The 14,911-nt window shown below is 41.7% G+C and overlaps 1 protein-coding gene across 1 annotated transcript in view; it reads left to right on the top strand.

Annotated features, from left to right (window-relative positions):
- gabbr1b (gamma-aminobutyric acid (GABA) B receptor, 1b) overlaps positions 1–14,911 on the top strand; it is a 162,385-nt gene that overhangs the window by 80,571 nt on the left and 66,903 nt on the right. Inside the window, exon 10 of the mRNA XM_026300435.1 lies at positions 3,725–3,875. Within this exon, the coding sequence (XP_026156220.1) occupies positions 3,725–3,875 (151 nt within the window). The remainder of the gene's footprint in view (positions 1–3,724; positions 3,876–14,911) is intronic.

The following is a 14,911-nucleotide window of genomic DNA, read 5'->3' as shown; positions in this document are numbered from 1 at the left end:
TTGTTTAATACCCAGTTTAATACCCTGAACCTTGTCATTAAAAAATAATGCAAACTCATTGCAATTAGATGTGGAAATGAGTTCTAATGACAATGGAGAGAGTTTGTTAATCTACGCCCTGTAGCAATGGAGACAGAGAGTTTGTTAATCTACTCCCTATAGCAAACAGGGCACATGAGTTGTTACTGCTGCTGTTGATTTCAGAAAAATAAATTTCTCTTTTTTTGTTTTGTTTTATTGAACACAGACAACATCTGCTTATAAATGTCATAGTGAAACTGGAGCTTTGATTTAAACCATTTTTGTTCAGCCTCCCAGCACTCCCTTCTCTGTGCCCTGACCGAGTCATCATTTCTCCATGGTGTCTTTTGCCTGTTCCTGATCACTTTATCTTTAACAGGAGCAATCATATCCATGACATTTAGAATACTTGAAGTAGGCTATATGAATTTAACAAATCTTCAAAATGAGAAAAAGTGGTATTTTCAAACCTAATCATCTCCATAAACAGTGTCCTGGTCCATTTACATGTCTTTTCTGAACAAATGTAGGTCCAGCTGCATTTTTGGGAATTATGAACAAATTAAAAAAAGACTCAAAAATGATCAGACAAAGCAACATCAATCACACTGACATTTGAAATGTTAACACCCTTAGTGATTACAAGGTCCAGGGTGTGACTTCTGGTTTGGGTTGGCTCACTAATATGCTGACTAAGACCGAGGTTTAGAAGGCAGCAGAAAGTTTTTTGGCATTCTTCATGAATGTCAAAATAAAAGTCCGGAACAGGACATCCAAAATTCAAGATCCTAAAAAGTTGTATTCCTTGTTCTCTTAAAAAAAGAAAGAAAAAGAGAAAATCTGCTGTGCACTGGTTGTCCAATTGGGGTGATGGTTGATGGTTCACCTTTCAGCACAACAATGACTTGAAGCAAACCACAAAGACTGGAGTGGCTGTGGGATGAGTTTCTGACTTTCCTTGAATCGCACAGGCAAAGCCAACAGTTTCTTCTTTGTGCCCTTCATGCTGTTCCTTTGATATCAGTGATTCTCAAATTAAAAGTCACCAATGATCTTCTCTTAGCCTCAGATAATGGACTCAACTCTGTACTTGTCCTCCTAGACCTTAGTGCTGCATTTGACACTATTGACCACAGCATTTGACCACAGCATCTTATTACAGAGACTGGAACATATGACTGCGATAAAAGGAACAGCATTCCAGTCTCATTTATTGGACAGATTCCAATTCATTCATGTTCTGATGAACCTTCCACACACATAAAAGGTAGCTATGGAGTTCCACAAGGTTAAGATAGATAGATAGATAGATAGATACATTATGCATCCCCCATGGGGGAAATTCAGATTGTCCTGCAGCTCTTATATTTACTTTAACATAGAAATTTTACTATAAAATATAATAAATGGATAAAGGCACCCAGTCAAGAACATATAAGTAACGTATCAACGATTACTATTAAAAAGGTTCTCCTCAATCTCTCAGTTCTGCAGCACAGTGAGATGTGCCTCCCATTGCAGCTGCTACTCTGTTTAGTCAGTATATCATGTACGGGGTGATTATTATTGTTCAATATGGAAAGCAGCTTCCTCCACATCTGCTGCTCCACCACAGTTCTGAGAGGGTCCAGCCCCCTGCCTAGTACAGAACTGGCCTTTTTCACCAGTTTGTCTAGGAGCCTACAGTCTCTGTCCATAATGCCACTCCCCCAACAGTGTACTTGCCAAGACAGTGTAGTAGAACATGCATAGCATGTCACTGCAGACATTGTACGAACCAAGCCTCTCAAAAACAAGAGGTGGCTCTGCCCTTTTCTGTACACTGCGTCCACATTGGCAGACCACTCCAGTTTTTCGTCCACTAGCACTGCCAGGTACTTGAATAGTGTCTCTATCTCCTGTCCATCAATGCAGACTGACTGGCATGGTGGTTTGATCTCCTAAAATCCACCACCAGCTCCTTAGTCGTGGAGGTGTTCAGGAGAAGATAGTTCTTTTTGCTCCAGTCAGTGAAGGCCTCCACTAGGTCCCTGTACTCCCGTCCACCATGCACACATGCCACAATAGCCATATCATCAGAATACTTCTGAATGTGGCAAGACTCTGAGTTATACCTAAAGTCTGTGTATGTAAGTTTTATTGATTTTCATTTATGTTGTTGATGAACTATTGACTTTAATTAGTTACTAAGTTTGTCATATGTTTGAACTTTGCTGGGTGGAAAAAGAAATTATTGTTCCTATTTTAGAAAACATTCTTAAAACTTAAAACACTTAAAGAAAAGATTAGTGTCTTGATTCACATAGACCAGTGAGAATGCGCCATCACAGTCAGGGGACTGTTAACCAGTCACTAGCAAGGATGAAGTACCTCCTGGACCAACCACATTGTGTCAAGCACGATGCCAGACTAACCAGATAGAATGATATCCAGTATCAGTCATTAATTGATTGGTTAATTAGCCATCAAAGGATCTGGTGCCCCCAAATTATGCAGATGGTTTATGATATTCATAATTCATAAACCAGACACAATAAACACATTCATGTTCAATACATGTATATATTTATATTCACTACACTATTACTAAGTGTAATAGTGTAGTGAATATCTTTGTCAATACTGCAGATGCAGATTACTGGGACTGTTGGTCCACAGTTTTTCAGAGGACTTCTATAAATTTATTGTCATCACTCAATGGCACATATAATTTTAATTTTGTAGATGCTTATCACACAAAGCAATGTCACACAGGTTCTGATTCTGACACACAACCCTACAAAAACAGCACATCATCATACAAAAAGCTAAACATTATTCGGGTAACTTATTTTTAACCAGTAAAATAAAACAGATGTCTGCAGCTCACAACTCCCTCTTTCACCCCTTTCTGTTGCTTTTTTGTTGACTGCCACTGTTTCTTCACTTTCCTGGCATTTCATTTTTGTTTCTGGATTGCAACAAAAGAAAATGCTAGGATGGTCACAGCAGGAATAGATACAAAATTGTGTTGGTAGTGGAAACAGATGTGAAGAAAATGGAATGTAGTGAACAAATAAAAACACTATTTTGACATATTTATGCTATTATTTTTGTACTAGCTAATGTTACCTTACAAGCTAAGCCTGTTATTTGTTATCTGTAGGATAGCTGTCTTATTGCTAGCAGAATTAAATAATTGAACATTTGGATATATCGCATAAGTTGTGTCTACTAACAGTGTTGAGACCAAACTTGTGCTCTTGTTTGCACTTAATTATACCAGTATTGCATTGTAAAATTGGCAAATAGATTAATAATGCAAAGTAGAGGTCAATGAATAAAAAGAACCAAGCGTAATGCATCAGTTGTTTTTCTCAGTCCTGCACAGTTTCTTTTTCTGCCCTGTTTCTACCTGATAGGGTTGGTTGTGATCTGAACATTAAATGAAGATGACACACCCTGTTTTATTCATTACAAACATTAATGGCCGACTAGAGGGTAAGATATGTTTAACTGATAGTTAGACCAGAGCTAACATTGGAGATGCATTTTGCATTTCTGTTTGACTAATTCATGTTTTTGTGACCTCTGACTTATATCTTTTGCACAGGCTCTTCAACAATCCATTATCTATACCCGCTTATTCCTATTTAGGATCATGGGGATCTGCTGGAGCCTACAGGCTCTTTATCCTTTAAATTATATACTCTGTTTTTTCTAGGTTTAGGACCCCCTGCAGACCAGACGGTGGTGATCGAGGAGTTTCGCTACCTGTCCCAGAAGCTATTTGTGTCTGTGTCAGTCTTTTCTGGATTAGGAATCCTGCTGGGAATTGTCTGCCTCACTTTCAACATCTACAACAGTAATGTCAGGTATATTTATATATATATATATATCCCTTCTCACCCCTGTGGGTGGTGTGTGTGTCTTCCTCAATCTTGGGTCCTCTGGGCCTGGGAGTTTGAGGGTTCTTCACAGAGTTCCTAGCACTGTGCTCTTCTGGACTGAGAGCTCTTCCTGGGATCTATTGGAGCCACTCTCTCAGTTTGGGGGTCACAGCCCCGAGGGTGCCAATTACCACGGGGACCACTGTTGCTTTTACCTTCCACAGCTTTTCTAGTTCTTCTTTCAGCCCTTGGAATTTCTCAAGCTTCTCATGTTCCTTCTTTTTGATGTTGCTATCACGTGGGATTGTTACATCTACCACTATGGCCTTCTTCTGCTGTTTGTCCACCACTACTATGGTTAGCCATCACCAGTTTGTCGGTCTGTATCTGGAAGTCCCACAGGATCTTAGCTCGGTCATTCTCCACCACCTTTGGAAGTGTGTCCCATTTTGACCTTGGGACCTCCAGCCCATACTCGGCACAGATGTACCTGTACACTACGCCGGCCACTTGGTTATGGTGTTCCATGTATGCCCTGCCTGCTAGCATCTTACAACCTGCTGTTATGTGCTGGATTGTCTCAGGGGCATCTTTGCAGCCTGCACCTGGGGTCCTGCCTGGTGTGATAGACCCCAGTCTCTATCACTCTTGTGCTCAGGGCCTGTTCTTGTGCTGCTATGATTAGTGCCTCTGTGCTGTCTTTCAGTCCAGCTTTTTCCAGCCACCGGTAGGACTTTTCGATATCAGCCACTTCTTGGATCTGTCGGTGGTACATACCGTGCAGGGGTTTGTTCTGCCATGATGGTTCTTACTCCTCTTCCTCTGCATCGGGCTTCTGTTGCCTGAGATATTCAGTATTCCATCGCTTGGGGCCATCTTCCTGATGTACTCATGGATCTTTGCTGTTTCATCTTGGATCTCTGACACTCACCAGTCCTCGGCCTCTTTCCTTCCTCTTAGTGTACAGTTTCAGGATGCTGGATTTGGGGTGAAGTCCTCCATGCATTGTGAGGAGCTTCCTTGTCTTGACATCAGTGGCTTCTATGTCCTCTTTTGGCCAGCTTATTAAGCCAGTGGGGTATCTGATGACTGGCAGGGCGTAGGTGTTGATGGCTTGGACCTTGTTCTTCCCATTTAGCTGACTTCTTAGGACTTGCCTTACTCTCTGTAGGTATTTGGCTGTGGCGGCTTTCCTTGCGGCTTCTTCTTGGTTCCCATTTGCCTGTGGGATTCCAAGCTACTTGTAGCTTCCCTCAACATCTGCTATGCTGCCTTCTGGAAGTTTAACTCCTTCATTCCTGACAACCTTCCCTCTCTTTGTTATCATTCGACCACACTTGTCCAGTCCGAATAACATTCCAATGTCGTTGCTGTATATCCTGGTGGTATGGATCAGTTAGTCGATGTCTCGCTCATTCCTGGCATACAGCTTAATGTATAGGAGGTGGCTGATGGTTGCTCCATTTCGTAGTCGGTATCCAAAGCCAGTCTTAGTGATGATCTGGCTGAGTGGGTTCAGGCCTATGCAGAACAGCAGCGGGGACCGAGCATCTCCTTGGTAGATGCGCACTTGATGGAGACTTGTGCACTAGGTTGGCTCCTAGGGTTGTTTTCCACAGACCCACAGAATTCCTTATGAAGGTTCTTAGAGTTCTATTGATGTTGTATAGCTCCAGGCATTCCAAGATCCATGTGTGAGGCATTGAGTTGTAGGCTTTCTTGTAGTCAATCCAGGCGGTGCACAGGTTGGTCTGCCTGGTCTTACAGTCTCGAGCAACCACTTTATCCACCAGTAGTTGATGTTTTGCTCCCCTGGTGTCCTTACCCATTCCTTTCTGGACCCTGCTCATGTATGAACCATGTGCTTACTCATCTTAGCCGCTATGATGTCTGACAGGAGCTTTCATGTGGTGCAGAGGCAGGTTATCGGGCGGTAGTTGGATGGGACTGCACCCTTTTGGGGGTCCTTCAGGATCAGGACTGTCCTGCCTTCAGTTAGCAACTCTGAGTGAGTCCCATCCATTAGCAGCTGGTTGATTTGAGCTACCAGGTGCTCATGGAGTGCAGTTCTTCATGTTTGAGAGCCTTTCTCAGATATCTGTCGTTGTGATGGTTACTGGTTCCTATTCAGGGAGGTTGCTGTGGTCTGCTCTCAGGTCTGCCAGCCACTGGGCATTGGTGTTATATGATGCCTCCCTCTCCCATATGTTTTTCCAGTATTGTTCAGTTTCCAGCCTTGGTGGGTCTGTTCTCATGTTACTACCCTGCCACTGAGAGTACACTTTGGACGGTTCGGTGGAGAACATTCAGTTTATTCTTCCTGCTTCTATTTCGCTGGTGTACCTCTTCAGGCGTGTGGCCAGGGCTGTGAGTCGTTGTTTGGCAGTCTCCAGGGCCTCTGGTATGGACAGCTTGCTGTACGTCTTACCCAACCTCATCCCACTTCTCTGCAGTTCTGATAGTTGGCTAGCCTACCTCATTACAAATGAGGGATAGAAATACTGGAGTCGTACCGGCTCAGACATTGCCCGGGTCAACAACGTCCGCGTCAGGTGCTACGGGACCAGGGCAACCTGAGAAATGGGCTACTGGAACACGACACTCATGGACGAGGGCTGAGAATAGAGAACTGTTGGAATGCTACTACATGAGTAACCCCAGCGATAGGGGTTACATGAAGAGGATGTGGGACCTATGGATATATATTAAAAATATATATATATATTTTATTATATATATATATATAATAAAATATAATTTATTATTATATATATATATATATATATATATATATATATATATATATAATAAATTTTTTTTTTTTTTTACAAAACGGTGTCATGTTTGTAGAGGAAAAAAGTAAGAAGAGACAGAATACAATTTACAGGATGGCAAGTTAATAGGCAAGCAACAGAAACACAAGCAGTACGTCCAGATGGTGTCGATTTGATCGACTAAGACTGCCGGTTTCCTGTGGGTTTTATAACCACTAAGTAATTGAGTAAATCTGAGTAAATCGGGTCAACAATTTACTTTACTACTGCATGTTTGTGTGACAAGCTGTCTTCTTGGTTCCTGAAACCCCCTACTGAATACACATCAGTGGTTTTTAAGTTCACACAAAGTTGGCATCTTATAAAAATCCATCTTTTTATCATTCTATAAGTAAAAGATGGTCAGGGTTCATCAGGGCTGAGCAAGTTACAGATGTTTCATCAGAAATGTTAATGCGCAAAAATTTCCAAAACATTTTGGTATTATTTTCCAGAAAGCATGCTCAAAGCCTAGACACTGATGTAGTCATTGTGAGGTTCAGATAAAATATTGAGAATCACTTGGTCTGAAAACCAAACTTGTTGATTGCATGCATTATTAATCCACAGGCACACAAAATTAGCACAGTATTGCTTATAACATCATCTGCAAAGAAAGACAATAAAAAGCTTTCCATTTTCCAAACATAACGTCAAACCAGCCCCAGAGCAGGTGCCATCGTAGCTAGGTCATGTTTTCAGTTCCTGTTGTAGTGATCTCCACTGAAACATTTCCACAGGTCTAGTTGAAGCTGTCTGTGGTGGGTATTTTGTTTGAAAATGCAATTGGTATCCCAGGTCACCTGTCTGGAGGCTTGAATGCAGTCAATCAAACCATTTTAAGACTGTCCATTGTGCATTTTGGATCCTCAGGAAGTCATCCATGTGTACGAATATGGTACAAGCAAACATCCAGGTTCAGTCACACTACTCGTGAGCCTGGTGAACTGCTAAGTGATCTGCTGGTCATGCCATAAATCATGGATTATCCACGGGATTGTTGCACCCATGGTGCACAACCTGATCTTAAGGTTAGTAGTAATAAGGTGGTTCATTTTGCTGATAAGATCTATAATTTGATATGAAGTTAATAATTAAGGGCCCCTCCCGTAATAAAGGGTGTTTCCCCTATTAAATATAGCCTCCGCCTAATAAAGGGTGTTACCCCTAATAAATGATGGCTCCCTTAATAAATAAAAGTTGCCTCCCATAATAATAATAATGGGTGTAGTTTAAAATGTTTTATTTTAAAATAAAAAAGATTATGGAGGGCTGAAGGGTGTTTCCTATAACGCTGCAGCAGCAACAGTAATGGATGGGGGTGTTTTTTAAAGATAAGAAGTTCGTTTTGGCTGTGGGTGTGTGTAACGTATAGGCCGAAAGGGGAGTGACCTTGCCATTGGAATTATAAACCATTAAAATAATTTCTGCTACTGCTTTTTTAAAATCTCGTAGATGCCATTTTAGTCCCGTGTCATAGTGACGTCAGTAGGTACAAGCGTGCCTCGCTAGAGTTAGCAATGCATTAGCATCCAGACCGCAGCGTCGTCCACACCGTTTGTGCCACACTGAATCGCGTAAAACAGCGGAGAATCATGTTCATCTTTCACAGAGGTAAGTCTTGTCTATATACCATTTTAGCATTATAGAGAGAGAGTGGTATCTTTTGTATTGAACGAAAATTAATGTTGGCATAATTGGAAAAAAGTGTAACATCTGACAGGTGACGATCCAAGCAGCCTGCGCAAGAGCAAGTCATTGTCTAAACCTGGTGTGTAGTTTTCTTTACTTTTCATTCATTAGCAATGTTCTTAACATTAATACATGTAGTGATAATGAAAAAACGAAATACGTGTTTCGCCAGGTGATGAAAATGCAGTGACGGGTTTGGTAAATGAGCATGTGGTTGATGACGTTAATAAAGGTGAGAGATTATTTTTGTAAATGTTTCTTTTATGTAGTCGTGAGTCTAGAGTGTAAAAACGGGTACATTTTAAGGTGAATATAGACGTTGTATGTGATGTTATACGAGGTATTTAGGCCAGATTACAAGATAGTCCTTTTAAAAATGGCGCCTAATGACGTGTTTATTTTTTACAGAAAATGTACCGACGAGTCAGCGGCCCAGGAAAAGTCTAAAAAAAAGACCCAGAGAGCTGCTAGCAGGTAGGTAAAATGCTAATATAGAACAATGATAATATAGAACCCGATGTTTAACGGGTTTTTTAACGTTTGAGGGTTAATCTACAGAGGAGGGTGGAGTTCATACAAGACACATCCCAGCTGCAATGGTCAGCTCACGACAGGGAGCGCTTGCACCGCCAGGTCAGAGGGAGCTGGCGGTACCCAGGAACGTTGCAACATCCAGGGGTGTCCAGCAGAGGGTGCCACAGGTATCCAGGAACCGTGCAACATCCAGGGGTGTCCAGCAGAGGGAGCCACAGGCACCCAGGAATGGTGTTATATCCAGGGGTGTCCAGCAGAGGGCGTCACAGGTATCCAGGAACCGTGCAACATCCAGGGGTGTCCAGCAGAGGGAGCCACAGGTACCCAGGAACGGAGCAACATCCAGTAGTGTCCAGCAGAGGGAGCCACAGGTACCATGGAATAGCTCAATATTCATCAGTGAGCGGCATAACAATGATGGATGAAATAATGTATTTCAATGCTGTCTAAATACAATGTGTATATATTTATATACTGTATTTTTAAATATGTATGTGTGTGTGTATGTGTTTGAAGATTTGCAGGGCTATAAAAGACTGAGATACTCTACAACACCCGGCGCAGATGAGCACAAACAGCCTGCTTCTGAGACCTTTCAAGCAACACAGCTCCTGGAGAATCTGAACGCTGCACAAGCTCACGAACTGCAGGACATCTATTCATCATCAGGGGCATCTCAAGGTGATCTGGATTTGACATCTTCAAGTCTGTTATACAGTGACTGTGGGTCAGGACGTAACTTTGTACATACAAAGGTGGTTGTGGTTTTGGATGCTGGTATAGAGTTATTTGATATTCTAGATGATTATTTGTCCTCCTTACAAAATACAGCTACAACTAGTGGGGCTGCCAGTTCAGAATCTTCTTCTTCTTCATCTGAGACAAACACTGCTGTTGTTTACACAGACATAGCAACACATACTAGTGCCGGTGAACACACTTTCTTTCTATCACAGCTCGGCATAGACCTGCTGTCAGACATCAGGGATACTCTCAGAGAGAATGGTAAAAAGCTTGATTGTATGCATAGAGAGATAGTGCAGGCTCGCTCAGAGGGTGCACAGCTAGGCTTATATTTTGTAAACAGTGCAGAACTAGGCCTATCACACATGATCAGTACACATAAAGTAATGACTACTTTTTTAGACAAAACACAATAATTTCTTAAAATGGACAGGGCCGTCAACCAGAACGACAACAACATGTCTGCAGATAGTGAACACCCTAATTTGAACATGTCTGCAGATAGTGAATACCCTAACTGGCCCATATTACATGCTACATTCCAACGCAGGGCTGCAGAGATTCGTGAGAAAGATGCTTATTTCAGACAACTATTGAACATCCCGTCATCACCACCACACTCTGAATATCGTTAATATTGTACTATCCCCATCTGAATTCCTCAAATGGTCTGAAAATACACGTATGAAAACAGAGCAACTTAAAAGAAAAATCGAACAATACCATCAGGCTTCTCTGGCTAAACGGGGGGTCTTAGCAGCCTCCGCAGCTCCCCTCAGAAAGAGTAGGTATATGTACACACCAAATAATGACGGCGCAGACAATAATTTATGTTTCAGCATGTGTGTCATTCGTTCAAAAAATCCCTGTATGGTCGATGCTGAAATCTTACACAATGCTAAAGAACTACCCGAATCAGTAGGGCTTCACCACACACAGCAGGTATCGTTTAGCCATGTTGCTAGATTTGAGAGAGAATTAGGGGTGAAAATTATAATTTTCCATCATAGCAGGGGTAGAAAACAACCAGACTGTTTCCAGACACACCTTGCACCTCATCCAGAGACTATATGGCTGTATCTGTATGACGAGCATTATCATTTGATAGCAAATCCTAGGGGTTTTTTTGGGGCATCGTATGTTTGTGAGACATATGAAACCCCGCTAAAACGTTGTAAACACCTGTGTAATGTTTGCTTTACACTATGCATACAGCATCCAGGCCCTACTGTTAAATGTGATGACTGTAAACGAATCTGTAAATCCCAACACTGTTTTCAGAACCACAAATTACAAGACCCAGTTCACGGTATCATACCTTGTGACGCTATGCGTCACTGTGATGAGTGTGGTATGATATACAGACACTCCAGGCAAACAGTCAACAGACGCAACCGTCAAACAGCCGAAAAGCACAAATGTATAAAGCCTCGATGTGATCACTGTAGAGCTCTCATAGGAGACGGGGTACACGTGTTTCATACAACCTACACCGCCTAAAGAAGTTGACGAGGCATCCCCTCCTAAATATATTCTGTACGACTTTAAAACTAGATACAGGGATGGTAAACATGAAGCCGTTATGGCATGTGCCACTGTGATGGATGAGATGGATCCGTTTCCGTCTTGTTTCAGAGGTGCTGATTGTGTGGATGGGTTTGTCAGATCTTATCGCCGTAAAAGATATAGAGGCTATACTTTTATAGCACACAATGCATCAGGTTTTGACAACTATCTAGTGCTTGAATATTTTGTACGGCAGCACATACCGAGGAGGAAAAGCAGAAATATGTACAAGACTATTTTGTTCATGAAGACATCAAACTCGATCCTGACAAGATAGCCGTCAACAAGGCAGTCAGGAGCCATAACAAGTTACTTTTAAACTCCCTATGGGGGCGTTTTAGTATGAGAACCAATCAGGGGTTGTGTGAGTTGATTACAGAGCCTGAGAGGTTCACAGAGCTGATGTTTAATGATTGTATTGATGTCAGACAATTCTGCTTCATTTCTGATGAAATTGCTATGGTGCAGTGGAGAAATGCTGATGGCCGAGACGTTAGGGTGGCTGATGTGAATGTTTTCATAGATGCAGTGACGACGGCTCATGCAAGGCTTATGTTGTACGAATTACTGGATAAGCTGCAACAGCGGGTCTTGTATTGTGACACAGATTCTGTAATCTTTACATCTAGACCCGGGAGGTGGATGCCTCCCTTAGGTCCTTACCTAGGGGATTTAACAGATGAGGAGTCACATTGAATTCTACTAATGTGACCGCTGTGACTCATGAGTCACTGGTGGGTCTTGTCAAGGCATTTGTAGCTGACCAGAAAACAAACATACATCTCACAGCTGTAGCAGACACCATCAAAAGGAATAAAACCAAGTTTCATTTGAAGAACGACACTGTTGTGAAGAAGGTCCGGGTCGTGTACAACAAGCATAGGGTCTTGTCTGGTTTTACCACATTACCTTATGGCTTCTGAAATAGAGTTTGACAGCCGTCTTTTACACCCGTTCAGCATGATTGTGAGCGGGCCCTCGAATAGTGGAAAAACTTTTTTGTCAAAAACATCATTGAAAATGCACAGCGGCTTATATCGCACAAAATTGATAACATCGTATATGTATATTCATGCTGGCAGCCTATGTATAATCAACTCCTAAAGATTAGAGATATAAACTTTGTCAATGGTCTGCCAGAATCACTGGGGGACGACACCCTCCTACCTCCAGACAAAATTAACCTCCTGATTATTGATGATCTCATGAATGATGCCAGCGGCAATTTGGAGGTTCAAAATGTTTTTACAAAATAAGTACATCATAGAAATCGGAGTTGTATCTATCTAGTACAGAATTTGTTCATACAGGGCAAGGCCAGTTGCACAATTAGTTTAAACACTAATTATCTAGTGTTATTTAAGAACCCCAGAGACAAATTCCACATAACGCTAATAGCCCGTCAGATGTATCCCGGTAACACCAAATACTTTTTAGAGGCTTTCAACGATGCCACAAGTGCTCCTTACAGTTACTTATTCATTGATTATAAAGCCAAAACACCCGATTGTCTGAGACTCAGATCGGATCTGCTCTCCACACAGCAGGTTGTCTACATCCCTAGAAAGCTAAAGTAACAATGTCGCTCCGTATGCAGAGAAATTTGGCACTGCTGGAGTTATTGCTTAAATCAGGACCAAAACAGCGTAGACTCATCATAACTAACAGCGCCGACGACTTTATAAAAGCATTGTGTGAAATAGCTCTCAACGTGTTGAGGGGCCATATTCCACTCAGTGACCAGCAGTATAAGCAGCTGAAAAAGCGGAAATCTGTCATCAGACGCATAACAGATAGAAAACTGGCTAGTTTTAGAAAAAGAAAGCTTATCAATCAGTCTGGTGGTTTTCTACTCCCCTTACTAGGCAATTCCCTTTATAATCAGCCTTATTAATAACAGAAGATAGATATGGAGCATACGCACAAAATGTATCTGGTGCCACACAATCAACTGGAAATGCTAAAGCAGCAGCAGCAGAGCAACGAGACCATAAGACAGACGGCACAGAATGAGCTCGACCAGGAAATGTCACGTGTAACAATTACCAGACACTGATGTTCACGAGAAAGGTAAAAAGTATACAGCTATTCTACAGAGATATTTGTCGCTGGTGAAACAGGGGGAGCGTGAAAAGAATGTGCTGACACTGTCTCTACCACCACCACCTGCTGGTGATGCAGGTGACGAGGGCAGTGTGAAAGCTTTGGTTGTGCAGGATGTACTGAATCATATCCCCCACAGACAGAGGAAAAATGCAGAACACATTTTGTCAGCCCTGTCCAGGGCTGGAGATGCAGTTTCATGGACGGACCAGGGTGAGCTTACTATCAATAAGCAGACAATTAGGGGTACACATCTATATGATTTGATTAAAAGAGTTACAGCCCCGTACCGGGTGTCTGCAAGCATGGTGCCACAGGGTTGGACTCAATTTTTAAAAACACTGGCAAGCCTAAATGTACCATTATCTGCTGTATCTCACTCACTGCACTCAGGCCCGTAGAGATATTGAAGAGATTAAATCTGGTAAGAACTATACTCCTCCTCCTCCACACCACAAACACAGCCACCATCATCATATCATTTCCAGTAAAGCAAAAAAAAAGCAGCCCAGACATACTTGTACATAGATCTAGGAGGGGTGCTCAACGCAAAACTAACCCTGCATTCTGGGTACAATACTAATTTTTTTATTGGAATAATTTTTGCTGTATTTTTAAAAATAACTTTATATGTATGACATCATTGAATGTTTATTGATCTGATGAATTTATTTGTACAATGATTATTTTCATGCATTATGAATAACAAAACACACAAAGTATTTACTCTTTTTTCTTTTTAAATAACTTTAGATGTATGACATTATTGAATGTTTATTGATCTGATGATTATTTTCTTGCATTATGAATAATAATAAAAGACACTATGGCAACATGTACATTGAAATATCTTTTTTATTATTAATATTTTATACATGTCATAATTGCACATTGTACACATGTAAAATGTTGCTGTACAGGTACAGGACTGATTCTATTGACAAAGCGTAAAACCATGGCGTCATTGCGGGTAAGATCAGAGCTATATTTGTCAATAAATTTTTTGTAAGAAATCCTCTTTTGCACATGCCAGAGAAAAAATACACAGTGTTGCCCGCACGTTATGGAGAGGGGCGACTGTACCTGGGTGTGTGAGTATAACACTCTGCTGGCATTTTTAATGAGAAAGTTGGATATATATGTTTGATATTTATCTGGAGCATTGCCATAACTGTCAAAAAACCAGGCCTGATGATCAACTGTGAAATATACGGCCAACCAGTTCTCGCCTGGCAGGTAAGACGGATCTGTGTTGACAATCAAAGCAGCAGGTCGCCGTGAAATTTTGAGTTTGACCAGCTGATCGCACGGTAGCACACCCAGAAAATGAACATTTTTACTAATTATCCTTCTGATGACACAAGTCAACTCAGTTGTGTTCATGTCCTGCTGTGACTCAATAGTAGTCCACCAGCACCTGTCTGCTGTTTGATATCTCGATGACTGAATCAAACACTGCATAACAGATCATGTTAACGGTGCGCTGGAGAGGCGTTCGGAACCTCACCTCCAGCCTCACATTCCCGGTCTTGATCAGGGACACATTACTACCACCACCGCCGTCTGGTT

The sequence above is a fragment of the Mastacembelus armatus genome, chromosome 11 (genome assembly GCF_900324485.2).
Source record: "Mastacembelus armatus chromosome 11, fMasArm1.2, whole genome shotgun sequence".
In the NCBI taxonomy this organism is placed as follows: Eukaryota; Metazoa; Chordata; class Actinopteri; order Synbranchiformes; family Mastacembelidae; genus Mastacembelus; species Mastacembelus armatus.
This window is presented reverse-complemented; position numbering and strand designations above follow the sequence as displayed.